The sequence below is a fragment of the Schistocerca gregaria genome, chromosome 3, assembly GCF_023897955.1.
Source record: "Schistocerca gregaria isolate iqSchGreg1 chromosome 3, iqSchGreg1.2, whole genome shotgun sequence".
Lineage (NCBI taxonomy): Eukaryota > Metazoa > Arthropoda > Insecta > Orthoptera > Acrididae > Schistocerca > Schistocerca gregaria.
In genome coordinates, this window is record NC_064922.1 from 180,429,977 (window position 1) to 180,444,118 (window position 14,142).

Consider the following 14,142-nt stretch of genomic DNA (forward strand, 5'->3'; position numbering starts at 1 on the left):
CTGATCTTCTCTTCACTACTGCTCTGTATACATTTAGTATTTGTGTGTTTGCTTCTTAAGTCCTTTTTCATATACTTACACTCAAGGCATGCACAACACATTTTTAGTAATGACTAATGCAATATGGTGGCTTAAACCATTTTAACCCTGTAAGTATTCATGTTATTTTGCACTTGTTTGTAAAGACCTTGAGTATGGTCCAATACTAAAACCAGAAGATATTTGGGTTTAATATAAAAGATCCAGACGGTTCAGTTATGTATTTTATACAAACTTTTGTAAGTTGTACGATTCACAAGACAGGTGCTGAATCAACAATATTTTTATTGTTTACTACTTAACTCTAAAATTTCATCATCAGGTGTACAATTAGAAAACAATTAACTGACTGAGGTCGTCTCCCATTTCAGTGTTGTCATTGATTTAAAGTTCTGCACCTGAATTGCAAATGGGTGACCAAGGATCCTGTGAACAGTTCCCATGCTGTGTGACTGAAATATTCGTTCCATGGCAACGCTGGGGCAGGGGGGAGATTACCTCAATCGGTAAAATGTTCTTCTTTTTTATTTTACTGCAGATGACGGAATTTTAGTATTCAGAAATCGGTCATGTAGGCAATAAAAATATTTTTGATTCAGCAGCTGTTGTGCGCCTCCTGAAATTCAAAAAATACAGTTGTGGCTGCTCGACAAGAATTTGCAGAAAAAGTAGTCAGAGAGTTTAATTCCTGTAGTGTATAGGAAGAAATACAGCGTCAGCCTGGGGCTCTGTTCTCGCCAAGCACACACTCATAAATCACTTATGGGGGGGGGGGGAGTGAATTTTTCACATAAGACCTGCTTCAGCCTGACCTCACCGAATATTCTTCCCCTTTGCAGGATGTCATTTTCCTTCAAGTAAAGGTTCCTCCCTAAATGTGAACTGCATTTCATGGACGTACTGTGCATTACTCCTACCGCCACGTGGTTGAATAAAGAGCTGGCGGCCACTTCTGCTGGTTATTTGTGAGGTTTCAACTCAGCGTGTGCCAGCTCTCCAAGAGGCTCACTGCTCCCCTCAGTCAGATGTATCGCTCTGGTGTACGGGCGATTGCAGTGCCACTACCCGTTCTTGTATTGACAGACAGGGATTGTTCATATCCTTTAACACCAAATGGTAACAGAAATACGAATGTAATAAGAATAGAAAGATTTTTTTAAAATTACATGTCACCCATGTAGCCGAACAGCAGTCCCAGGACTGCTCCAATGTTCTGTGCATAGAACATGACGTCACTGACAATGTGCGTGTCGTCGCAGACCCAGTTCATCTCTGACGGCACCGTCTGAGGGTACCACGTGTTGTCGTACTCCCAGCCGTGCTGGCAGCGCACCTCGGAAGTACCGTCCAGAGAGCTTCCGTTGTACATCAGGCACTTGCTGAATGTTCCTCCGTCCCTGTGTAACATACGTAGAATCTCATTATAAAAGCATTGTTCAACATAGTTTGGAAACTATAGCACTGGATACAACTAGTAATCTAGGACAAAATCCAGAAACTGTTTGAGAAATTTGGTTTGCACACTGTTGTATTGCCTGACAAAAAATGAGAAGAAGCCATAGGACACCAGAGATAATTATAGTTTACTGATGCTCGTTCGCCCCCCCCCCCCCCCTGTGCAATGGATTCACTCTACAGCTGTTTTTTACTGATAGGACTAGAGTGTAAGGAATCTCTTCTGGAACACACCACTCAGTCCTACTATATGGACTAAACAGTGACAGACTTTACGTGGAAATGAACAGTTACGAATTAAACTACTAGTACGTTAAATTTGCCTAATTTTCTGACAAAGTGAAGCACCAAGCATGTTGATGAGGTACTCCCATGGCCAACGAGATACCCATATCTCTGCCTGACAGAACACACGTTGGGCATGCTTGGATGTCAACTCCGTAGTCGTGCCAGAATCCACGAGATAAATGATTCAAATGGCTCTGAGCACTATGGGACTTAACTTCTGAGGTCATCATTCCCCTCGAACATAGAATTACTTAAACCTAACTAACCTAAGGACATCACATACACCCATGCCTGAGGCAGGCCAGGGGATAGAGGACGAGTTACAACACATGTAGGTCAGCTTGCCTCGGATACAACGGCAATCGAACCAATACATGCATCCAGGACAGAGTGCGCGCAACGCCATACTGATAAATGGGCTAACACTTTCAGGATTTTTGAAAATTTTAGTCGGTTTTTTAGTCACTGCAGTAAGTTCACAAAGCCCTCATGAATTTTCAATTCGTTTCCTCCTTCCTTTTCGATGCTTCACTTCTTTTGTGAGGCACTGAGTGAGAAATGAAGAAGTGGTCTGTGATGGAAAATAAATATTTTTCTACAGTATTAAAACATAATTGAAATGGTGTAAATCCACCTTGTTTCATCCATGAATCTATTGCTGCTTTAATATGTTGTTATTTACTTTGCACAAATATGGTCTTAATGTACAAGCTCCTAGAACTGTAAGCGAATGATAATGTAAAAGAGCCGTGGCGCGGCTCTCGGGCGCAAGACGCTATCGATTACTCCTCTGGTTGAGGTTGGCACTACGAGTTGTGGACGTGACGTGGGTCATATTTTGGCGCAGTATAGTTAGCTTGGTACGCATCTGCTGCTCCCTTTATGCCCACGTGTGTTGTTCCGTCCGTATGTGCATTGAAAAGGTTACGCTCCGTCTGGAACAGTGGCTTGTGCTTTACGTTCATGCACCCTGACTCATTTGTTTTGCTGCACGCAGCTGTAATTTCAGACATTTTTCGTCGCGATTGTCTTAGCCCGGTGGTGCCTAGTACCCGAGAACAAGACAACTAACGTGTGACCTGTTGTTTTGGGTTTTGGAGTCCTGTTTGGGCAACCTAGTTATCACGGAGAGAAATGTATTGCTGCCGAGTAAGGTTAGTCCTAATCTTGTGGAACTGAGCTTTCAGTGACTGGCTCGTCTGCAAGTTAATTAATTTAACTTTTGTGGTGTGTTGTGTTTTTGCTTTCAATGATGAATTTCTTGTCATTCATTTGTGTATGTTTCGCCGTTAATGATAACTGTGAGTAAGATAGCCAGATCTTGAAGGGCTTGAGTATCCTGACTGTAATTTGGCAACTGTTTAATCTGATTTCTTGTTTATCGGTCTGGTGAAAACTTATGCCAAGTTTACTAATTTACGCCTGTGGTCCGGAAGTTGGTTTGAAGGTAAATCCGTTGGTAAATCTTTACTGGACCTAACTGTAAACTGATCTTGCGTTGAACTAATGCTATTATTAAATCGTTTCTTGTGTGCTATAAATTGTATTACCATAGACAAGGAGACAGGGCAGATTCTGTGCTTGAGGGGTAGGCACGGTTGCTGTTACTCCTGTGTTGCTGTCGGTCGCTTACCGAAACGTTCATCTGTTTTAGCACGGTGGCCACTGGGCCGTGACGATGTCGGTTGATGACCAGCGTTGGGCGGTCGTCCGCTCTGGGTGGCCTCGGTCGCTTGGACTCGGCAGTTACCTTCTGGTTAAACAGATCAAACTTGTTTATTTGCTGTAAATTCCTAAGTAGTTTGTGAGAAAAGTTGTAACTCAGCTTTTCATGATTTTACACAATTCAAGGATTTGGGTAAGGCATTTTCCTATCTATGTTTTATTTAAATGAGAATTCTTTATTGGGGTTCTCCACCTGTCGAAGCTTAACATAAAATTTGAACTTAGCTTTCATGATTTTACTTAATTTAAGCATTCTTGAAAAGCAGTCCTTTATCTACGTTTTATTGGTTGGTAATTCATTATTGGGATTATTCACTGCTTGAAGGTTAACATATGTTTGTAACCAAGTTTATTTCCTTGCTTAATTGAGATTTGATAAGAGCCTTTATTACTGGAAGATCATTAAAGCTTGTGTGCTTGTAATTGTGAATATTGTTGTCTATGTTGTGGGCTACCCTTTCCACAGCCAAGCTGTCGTATCTACCAGTACAGTGAAGACTGTAAGGGAATGACAATGTGTCAAATGTGAAAATGTGGTAATCCTTACTGAAAGGTGGGGAGTAAAGATTGTTCGGTAATTTGCCTTCAAAACAATTACCGATATATAAATTCATTGCCTTTCAAGTCACCACCAACCCTCTCCTGAACCAGAAATGAAACGTGGAAACACATTTTAAAATGTTTAATTTCTAATGTATTTAAAAAATAGTAAATTACACATACAGAAGTATGTGGGGTTTTTAACGATACGTCAGTGAGATCCAGTGAATACCATTACCGTTATGGTTCGTGTGGTGGAGCGGAGCTTGTGATCTGGGCCAAAAGGTTGGAATCAAACAATAAGTACCCATTCTATAGAGCACAAAGGACGTCGAAGCGAGAATCAAATTGGAACACAAATAGGTCTGTTACATTTACTGATTTGTTTCCAGCTGAAGGCATTTCTCTAATTTCTGCACACACACACACACACACACACACACACACAGGGCATTTCATTGATAATTCGTACTGTTCTTTGACCAATAGGAGACATATTTCAAATGACTGAAAACCAGTGCAGGGCCAACGGCCTTGCCGCAATGATAACACCGTTTCCCGTCAGATCACTGAAGATAAACACCGCCTAGTCCTGTTGGCAAGCGGGGTGCACGCAGCCCTTGTGAGGCAAATTGAGGTGCTACTTGGGTGAGAAGTAGCGGCTCTGGTCTCGTACACTAGCAAAACGACCGGGAACGCAGTTATCACCAATATCATTTTTTCATTGTTTAGCAGGGGTCTCTTCTCATGGGTTCAGCAGTAGAGGGTAGGAGGAGTCGGGGCAGACCAAAGAGAAGGTACCAGGATTCGGTTAAGAATGATTTTGAAGTAATAGATTTAACACCAGAAGAGGCACCAATGTTAGCACTGAATAGGGTATCATGGAGGAATTTTATAAGGGGGCTAAGCTCCAGACTGAACGCTGAAAGGCATAATCAGTCTTAAATTATGATGATGATGATGATGATGAGCAGGGGTCAACTCAAAACAAATAGCGCTCATAACGCCTTTCATGCCAGTGTCGACAAAAAGTGTCGGTTTTTGTATCCCATTAGACACAAAATGATACTTAAAGCGTAATTTTCAAGTACCCATTCTATACAGCTGATCGATGTTAGTATGAGGGTAATTACCCTTGAGGGATTAATGAAATGTTCTAAAACGATTCGATTTTGTTTCAGTCATGAAACTAAATCATTTTCAAAAGTTTTAGAAGTTTGTGGTAAGGTCTTATGGAACCAAACTGCTGAGGCTTACGCACTACTTAATCTAACTTAAACTAAATTACACGCACACATCCATGCCGTAGGCAGGACTCGAAACTCCGACGGGGCCAGCAGCGCAGACCGTCACAAGGGCCTCAGAATGCGCGGCTACCTTGCGTGAATATTTTCAAAATATTATTACTATTATCACAATTCTGAAAGAATGTAATACTGATTATATAAATTATCAATTATTATTGTTTCTCAATTAGCAGCATTAATACGGTGGAGGGTACAGGTTCCTCACATAGACCAATACACACATACGTTGCGCTCTGTCCCGTACATCGCTCATGATAAAAGCGAGACATACACGTAACAAATGCTAATTATCTCAAGTAAACGTCTTCTCCAAGCTATTGACAGAACATGCAGTAGTTCAGAAACTGCACCATTACTCTCTTCCAAAGAGATAAAATAAATAATTGACAGGATCTAACAGCAGTAATTCCACAATCGCTCCTATAATGCTGTTATTATTGTTATTATTATTATTGGTATTACAACTACACTACTGGCCATTAAAATTGCTACAACAAGAAGAAATGCAGGTGATAAACGGATATTCATTGGACAAATGTATTAAACTAGAACTGACATGTGATGACATTTTCATGTAATTTGGGTGAGTAGATCCTGAGAAATCAGTACCCAGAACAAGCACCTCTGGCCGTAATAAAGGCCTTGATACGCCTCGGCATTGAGTCAAACAGAGCTTGGATGGTGTGTACAAGTAGAGCTGCCCATGCACCTACAATACGATAACACAATTCATGAAGAGTAGTGACTCGCGTATTGTGACGAGCCAGTTGCTCGGCCACCATGGACCAGACGTTTTCAATTGATGAGAGATCTGGAGAATGTGCTGGCCAGGGCAGAAGTCGAACGTTTTCTGTACCCAGCAAGGCCCGTATAGGACCTGCGACATGCGGTCGTGCATTATCCTGCTGAAGTGTAGGGTTTCGCAGGGATCGAATGAAGGGTAGAGCTACGGGTCGTAACCCATCTGAAAGGTAACGTAACCGTTCAAAGTGCCGTCAATGTGAACAAGAGGTGACTGTGATGAGTAACCAATGTCACCACCTACCATCACGCTGGGTGATATGGCAGTATCGCAATGTCGAATACACGCTTCCAAAGTGCGTTGACCGCGATGTCGCCAAACACGGACACGACCATCAATATGCTGTAAAAAGAACCGGGATTCATCCGCAAAGATGACGTTTTGCCATTCGTGCACCCAGGTTCGTCGTTGAGTACACCATTGCAGGCGCTCCTGTCTGTGATGCATCGTCAAGGGTAACCGAAGCCACGGTCTCCGAGCTGATAGTCCATTCTGCTGCAAACGTCGTCGAACAGTGCGTGCAGATGGTTATTGTCTTGCAAACATCACCATCTGTTGACTCAGAGATCGAGGGGAGTGTAGTGGAGCTGACGCTGAAATCATTAAGTACGTGGTTATATCATCGCTAGTCTCACTGCACTCTTCTGAACTCTACATGTCATGTGTGGTCTGGCGTCTCCTTATCAGCAACAGGTCCCAGGTTCAAACTAGTCAATTCCCTAAAAAAGCAAGCTCAGAGCGTCGTTGCGTGAAAGTGGTAGGGAGACACGACTTAGAACAGACAGACACCACGCAGAATGTTAGACAGGCTGTGAACTTAACTAATTTTATTTGGTCGAGAATGCTTTTGTTTAAACTACACAGCGAGCTTCAATCAGTTGTTGGCAGAATTATACAAAGAATTCATCTTCTTATTTGTTCTATGCGAATGTTCAATTGAATAGATACTTTGAAGAAGGAAGGTGCCGGAAAATAGATTTTTGATTGTTTTGTTTTACCAAAAGTGTGTTGGCATACAGACGCACTTTGCGAGCTATAAATGAATTATGAAAATGGAGAAACAAAACCTACTCATCTTCTGTCTTAATCAGACTTGGAAAATACTCGGCAGTTTGGAGAACGGAACGCACTGCAGTTTCGAATTCGTTCATCCTCTGTGCTGGTGGTCCTACCTGCTGTTCGGTTTTTTAATGCATTGTGTTTTCAGTGCATCACGGCATTGTTTAGTGTTTAATTTGGAACGTGTGAGTTTACATATCCGTCATAGAAGCAAATGAAGAACAAGTTATTGATGTAGTAGCTAAGCTACATGTTTCAAAATCGTGCTTGTTTGGAGTTTCTAACGCGATGCCATGGTTTTTGTTGTAGGCCACATTTCCTGACGAAGTACGTAGCATGCTGCCGTTGCAACTAAACAGTTTTAACCCTGAGATTAAATAACTTCATGTTCTCAGTGGCATCTGATAAGGCCAAAACTGTAACACCACTTCATTGCGCTTTCTCCTTGCATTCGTAGCTACTGGTCGATTCACAAAAATATGTGATACGTTAGTACCTCCCAAAGCGAGGGCACTCCTTTCTTCAAGGTAATCTCAATTTTGGGACTGCGTAAAGGAAAATCAAACGACTACACCGACTTTAAATACCACAACAATACACTGATTTAATTTACTTCACAAGGAAAACAAGATGCAATATTAATCAAGTCTCTGATGAAAATACACTGGATTTCAACAATCAGTGACCTTAATTCCACAAATAATCAACAAAGTTCCTGCAAAAGTCCCCATTTTCGATTTACAAGTTCAGGCAGTTACAATATTCCTTCCGCAGACGTTAATTAACTGTATCTGCGTTGTCTGATATTATGGTGAAAAACATTTTCTTCGCCGCAAGAGATCAATGCACGATGCCCCACATTCCATCAGAAACTGTGTGCAGTGAAAAAATCCCGATTCAAGATATGAAGGTACAACATGTACCTAAGACAGTTACATACATTCCATATGTGAACTGGCCACTTTGAGAGGTGGTGTTGATGTGACCAACAACAGCTACTGCGGGGGCGGAGAAAATGAAGCGCGTTGATGGTCTTCAGAATAAATTTCATGGATAAGACTTTCAAAGCCGGTGAGAAGTACAGATGTTTCTTGCATATGTCGTGTTTTTTAAATGATTTGTGAAAATGGAACTGATTCTGATGTTGTAATATGAAGTTTTAGTGCTTAATTCATGATCAGGTTGAAGAAAGGAACAAATTCTAGGTTTTTAATATTGTGACGCCTCCTTCAGAACAGTTCATCGTCCTAAGGTTCTGATATAGGAGTCTAATGTAAAGAATCTCATGTAACTGTTTGGTTAAGACAAAATTAGAATTAAGAACAGGCGAAAGTTTTTTTTTGTATTTGCTCACAAAACGAGATATTCGATTAGTTCCCTTCTTCAAACTACAGAATCAATTGTGTGTGTTAATATATTGGACTTTTTAAGATATTTGTGTCGGTGTTTTGGTGTAGTGTGGAGGTAGCTTGTGTGGTCGCTGTCTGGTGGAAGTAGTAGCAGTAGTCCAATGTGTATTTATATGTTATTTACCTCATCCTAGTTAAATCTAAGACTTCACTGGTATCCTTATGTTTAATTGCGGAAGTTGTCTCCATTGTCATTAGTGGTTATGGCTGAGGGCCATGCTCTGTAAATTGTGAATGTTAGTCCACGATTACGTATCTAATGGCAAAGGCTCGATTTTAATTCTGTTGATTGTGTGAAAGATATCGGCTGCACTGAATGGTTTGAGCCCTACTCAGGAACTTCTAGGAGCTACAGGAGGATATATTAATTTACTGAAAGTGTAACAGCATGCTGTTGCTCACATTTATTTTATGTTTAATAATTTAATACTTAAATTCATTTCCATGGTTGCACAACCACCAGCCCAAACCCATTCCAGCTACGTTCTACACAACAGTTTCCATTCCTTTGTAAGCATATGAGTTGTCACATAGACTGTTCTTTTGCTCTGTGATTAAATTCATGATTCATATTAGTTGACCTGTAGCGGTATTTTGGATTTGTGGGTTGTCTCGGATTGTGTGCTGTTCAATTCCGATCTGTTTATCATTTATGTTTTAGGTTGATGGGAAGGAACTTTATATACTTCCTTTTTATACGCTATTTAATACTGAGAAAAGTGTTAATATGTGAACTTTTCTATGTTGCAGGTGGCAGCATTCTTGAAACTGTTAACTGATCCCATAGGGGTATTTTCTTTATGTGCTTTTGACCTGGCTTCTCTGCTATTGTGCTGACGACATTTTTTCCTTTTTTATGAGTAAATTTTTGATGGCCAATAGTTCGACCAACTTTAGTTCTCCATTAATGTTTTTTCTTATATGATTCGTATTTGTTTCATTCATATATTACTGTAAATCAGTCAGCATTACAGTATAAATCCCTAATCCCTTCCTATAGTTTTGTTTCTCTAATGCGCTTGCCTGTTATTTTTCTTTATGTTTCTCCCAGTTTTCTTGTTTTTTTATCGTTTCCTCATTTTATTATCAGTTCGATTATTAGTCCGTTACTGATACAGCATTTCTCCTTCTCATGCTGTAATATAACTAATGTTTGCCTTTATTCCAGAATGAGATTTTCACTCTGCAGCGGAGTGTGCGCTCATATGAAACTTCCTGGCAGATTAAAACCGTGTGCCCGACCGAGACTCGAACTCGGGACCTTTGCCTTTCGCGGGCAAGTGCTCTACTTTCTGAGCTACCGAAGCACGACTCACGCCCGGTACTCACAGCTTTACTTCTGCCAGTATCCGTCTCCTACCTTCCGAACTTTACAGAAGCTCTAATGCGAAACTTGCAGAACTAGCACTCCTGAAAGAAAGGATATTGCGGAGACATGGCTTAGCCACAGCCTGGGGGATGTTTCCAGAATGAGATTTTCACTCTGCAGCGGAGTGTGCGCTGATATGAAACTTCCTGGCAGATTAAAACTGTGTGCCCGACCGAGACTCGAACTCCGGACCTTTGCCTTTCGCGGGAAAGTGCTCTACAATCTGAGCTACCGACGCACGACTCACGCCCGGTCCTCACAGCTTTACTTCTGCCAGTATCCGTCTCCTACCTTCCAAACTTTACAGAAGCTCTCCTGCGAAACTTGCAGAACTAGCACTCCTCAAAGAAAGGATATTGCGGAGACATGGCTTAGCCACAGCCTGGGGGATGTTTCCAGAATGAGATTTTCACTCTGCAGCGGAGTGTGCGCTGATATGAAACTTCCTGGCAGATTAAAACTGTGTGCCCGACCGAGACTCGAACTCGGGACCTTTGCCTTTCGTGGGAAAGTGCTCTACCATCTGAGCTACCGAAGCACGACTCACGCCCGGTACTCACAGCTTTACTTCTGCCAGTATCCGTCTCCTACCTTCCAAACTTTACAGAAGCTCTCCTGCGACTTGCAGAACTATCACTCCTGAAAGAAAGGATATTGCGGAGACATGACTTAGCCACAGCCTGGGGGATGTTTCCAGAATGAGATTTTCACTCTGTTGCGGAGTTTGCGCTGATATGAAACTTCCTGGCAGATTAAAACTGTGTGCCCGACCGAGCCTCGAACTCGGGACCTTTGCCTTTCGCGGGCAAGTGCTCTACCATCTGAGCTACCGAAGCACGGCTAACGCCCGGTCCTCACAGCTTTACTTCTGCCAGTATCCGTCTCCTACCTTCCAAACTTTACAGAAGCTCTCCTGCGAAACTTGCAGAACTAGCACTCCTGAAAGAAAGGATATTGCGGAGACATGGCTTAGCCACAACCTGGGGGATGTTTCCAGAATGAGATTTTCACTCTGTTGCGGAGTGTGCGCTGATATGAAACTTCCTGGCAGATTAAAACTGTGTGCCCGACCGAGACTCGAACTCGGGAGCTTCGCCTTTCGCGGGCAAGTGCTCTATCATCTGAGCTACCGAAGCACGACTCACGCCCAGTACTCACAGCTTTACTTCTGCCAATATCCGTCTCCTACCTTCCAAACTTTACAGACGCTCTCCTGCGAAACTTGATAAGCCATGTCTCCGCAATATCCTTTCTTTCAGGAGTGCTAGTTCTGCAAGTTTCGCAGGAGAGCTTCTGTAAAGTTTGGAAGGTAGGAGACGGATACTGGCAGAAGTAAAGCTGTGAGTAGCGGGCGTGAGTCGTGGTTCGGTAGCTCAGATGGTAGATCACTTACCCGCGAAAGGCAAAGGTCCCGAGTTCGAGTCTCGGTCGGGCACACAGTTTTAATCTGCCAGGAAGTTTCATATCAGCGCACACTCCGCTGCAGAGTGAAAATCTCATTCTGGAAACATCCCCCAGGCTGTGGCTAAGCCATGTCTCCGCAATATCCTTTCTTTGAGGAGTGCTAGTTCTGCAAGTTTCGCAGGAGAGCTTCTGTAAAGTTTGGAAGGTAGGAGACGAATACTGGCAGAAGTAAAGCTGTGAGTACCGGGCGTGAGTCGTGCTTCGGTAGCTCAGATGGTAGAGCACTTGCCCGCGAAAGGCAAAGGTCCCGAGTTCGAGTCTCGGTCGGGCACACAATTTTAATTTGCATTTATTATTTTGTTCTTGTTAACTTTATATTTAAGAAACTTGTCTGTGACAGTTATATTTCCACTTCATTGAGTTGCATTTCAGTGATACTTATTATTCCTGAGTAAAATTTTTGTGGGAAGTTTTCAACTATATGTGTGTGTGGTGTGTGTGTGTGTGTGTGTGTGTGTATGTGTGTGTGTGTGTGTGTGTGTGTGTGTGTGTAAGAGAGAGAGAGTGAGAGAGAAGGGGGATGCACGAAGGGGGATAGAGAGACAGACAGACAGACACACACATAGACAGAGATAGAAAGAGAGAGAGAGAGAGAGAGAGACAGAGGAAGAGGGACAGAGGGAGGTGAAGAGAGAGATGTAAGTAGTACATGTGCAAATTGTATAGTTTTTCGTTTAGTTCAAGTTCTTACCCACACTGTCGCCTAATTTCAGTGCACAATGGCCAGCCTATTTCAGATATTAAGGAAATTTCATGCAAAATTTGGTATTTTTTTGAGTCTTTCAAGTTCTCAGATGTCTGTGAGTACTATGGGACATAACAGCTGAGGTCATCAGTCCCCTAGAACTTAGAACTAATTAAACCTAACTAACCTAAGGATATCACACACATCCATGCCCGAGGCAGGATTCGAACCTGCGACCATAGCAGTCGCGCGGCTCCAGACTGAAGCGCCTAGAACCACTTGGCCACAGCGGCCGGCTCAAGTGCCTGTCTGCCACTCAAACTTGTTCCTTAGGACAGAAACAATTCCTTTAAGAGGAAGCTACCAAAGTGAGCATTACACGACCCACAACGGCGTCTCTGCACAATAAACCAGCGTTTAGCCAATGGGGGACATGAATAGCGGGTCATGTCTGTGGTTGCTGGAGAGTCTTGATGGGAAAAGCACAGCTGCCACTCTCTCTTTTGATACTGACTTCGGCAAGAACAGACAACTCCTGCCGTCCACACATGGTCCTGCTCACCAGTGCCAGCCATCACTCTCACGAAACTAAACCAACACCTGTCCCGCAACCTACTCAGTTCATCTCATTGTCCAGACACTTAGACTGGTAATCGACCTTTATCTGTGACCCAAGGGAAGTCTTTCCCATATTCTGAGAACCAAGACTACAGATCAAGTATTCTTCATTTAAATCTCTTATTTCCCCACCTGTCTTCTGTTGCTCCTGTTCTGCATCCTGCAGAATCAGAATCTAACACATTGTTCTGTATGGAGGATGACCATGAAATTTTGGTTCAAATTCAAAACTTTATATCCAGTTATAATAGTTGTTCCTGTTACTCCGTGCAAGCCAGGAGTTTAGTGGTAATGTCTTCCTGTGTGGCCTGAGATGCACCTCGTTAGCGCATTCCAGTATGCCTGGGGCAGAGTCTACCTTGCAGCCACACTGCTGTGTGTGAGCTGAGCACAAGCCATCACCTACTGTCATCGTGGAAGTGAGCTGCTTGCCATTGCCTCCCCTGGAGGGCAGAGCGCATCAGTGCACTGTGACTGATTGTTACGGCGTGCTGCTTGCCAGAGGAATGCCCCATTGGCTGCAGGTCAACCACCAGTATTCCTCAACACCTGCCTGCCTGCTTGCCATGTTGGGAATGTAGCCAGCCCCGCCGTGGCAAGCTGATCATCAGTGCACAGCTTAGCTGCCTGCCACATTGCTGCCAGCATCGTGCTCTCCTCGCCATAGCGACCTCTAGCCATGTGGCCCATCTGCTCTAGCTGTCTGTGCCGTAGACCATGCTGCCTCAAGCCACTCACACATGTGCCCATTTGACGCTACCAACCTCATGCCATGCCCCTCTATCGCCACCATCGCACCTTGCTCGCCACGGTTGCACCAGCCCTCTGAAATCTGAATCCATGCAGCCCATCTGATATAGTTGTCTCTGCTATGGACCATGTTGCTTGATGCCACTTACTCATGTGACCCATTTCACGCTATCAACTTTATTCTGTAGCTGACCCATCACCATCATCAGGCCACCTTTGTCATAGCTACACCAGGCTGCAGCAACCTGTAGCAAAGTGGCTCATCTGTTGTATCTGCCCCTGCTGCAGATCATGTTGCTTACTGCCACTTAGTCACATATTCCACTAGCCTCATTCCGTGACCAATCTGTCGACAAGATGGTGCTGGTCTCACGATGGCCGCACCAGCCCACTGTAACCTGTAGCCATGTGGCTCATATACTGTAGCCCTTTGTGCCGCCCTTGTAGCAGAACTTTCCATTTGCCATCATCCTGCAGACGATGTGTGCTTGTCACCCTAGCAGCAACTTGTTACCGGCAATCCTGGCGCCCAGTTGTATGGTGCACAACGCTCACCTCCATGAGGACCACCTGCAAACTATATGTCAAAGCAGCCTGCCAAGAGCTGTTCTGCCTGAGGGTCCTGGCAACGA

At 43.5% G+C, this 14,142-nt stretch overlaps 2 protein-coding genes across 2 annotated transcripts in view; both read right to left on the reverse strand.

The window, feature by feature from the left end:
• LOC126355299 (solute carrier family 22 member 7-like) overlaps positions 1–14,142 on the reverse strand; it is a 570,778-nt gene that overhangs the window by 529,329 nt on the left and 27,307 nt on the right. The window lies entirely within an intron of this gene.
• LOC126355845 (carcinine transporter-like) overlaps positions 1–14,142 on the reverse strand; it is a 361,113-nt gene that overhangs the window by 275,174 nt on the left and 71,797 nt on the right. The window contains exon 3 of the mRNA XM_050006305.1: positions 1,206–1,436. Coding sequence (XP_049862262.1) covers positions 1,206–1,436 — 231 coding nt within the window. The remainder of the gene's footprint in view (positions 1–1,205; positions 1,437–14,142) is intronic.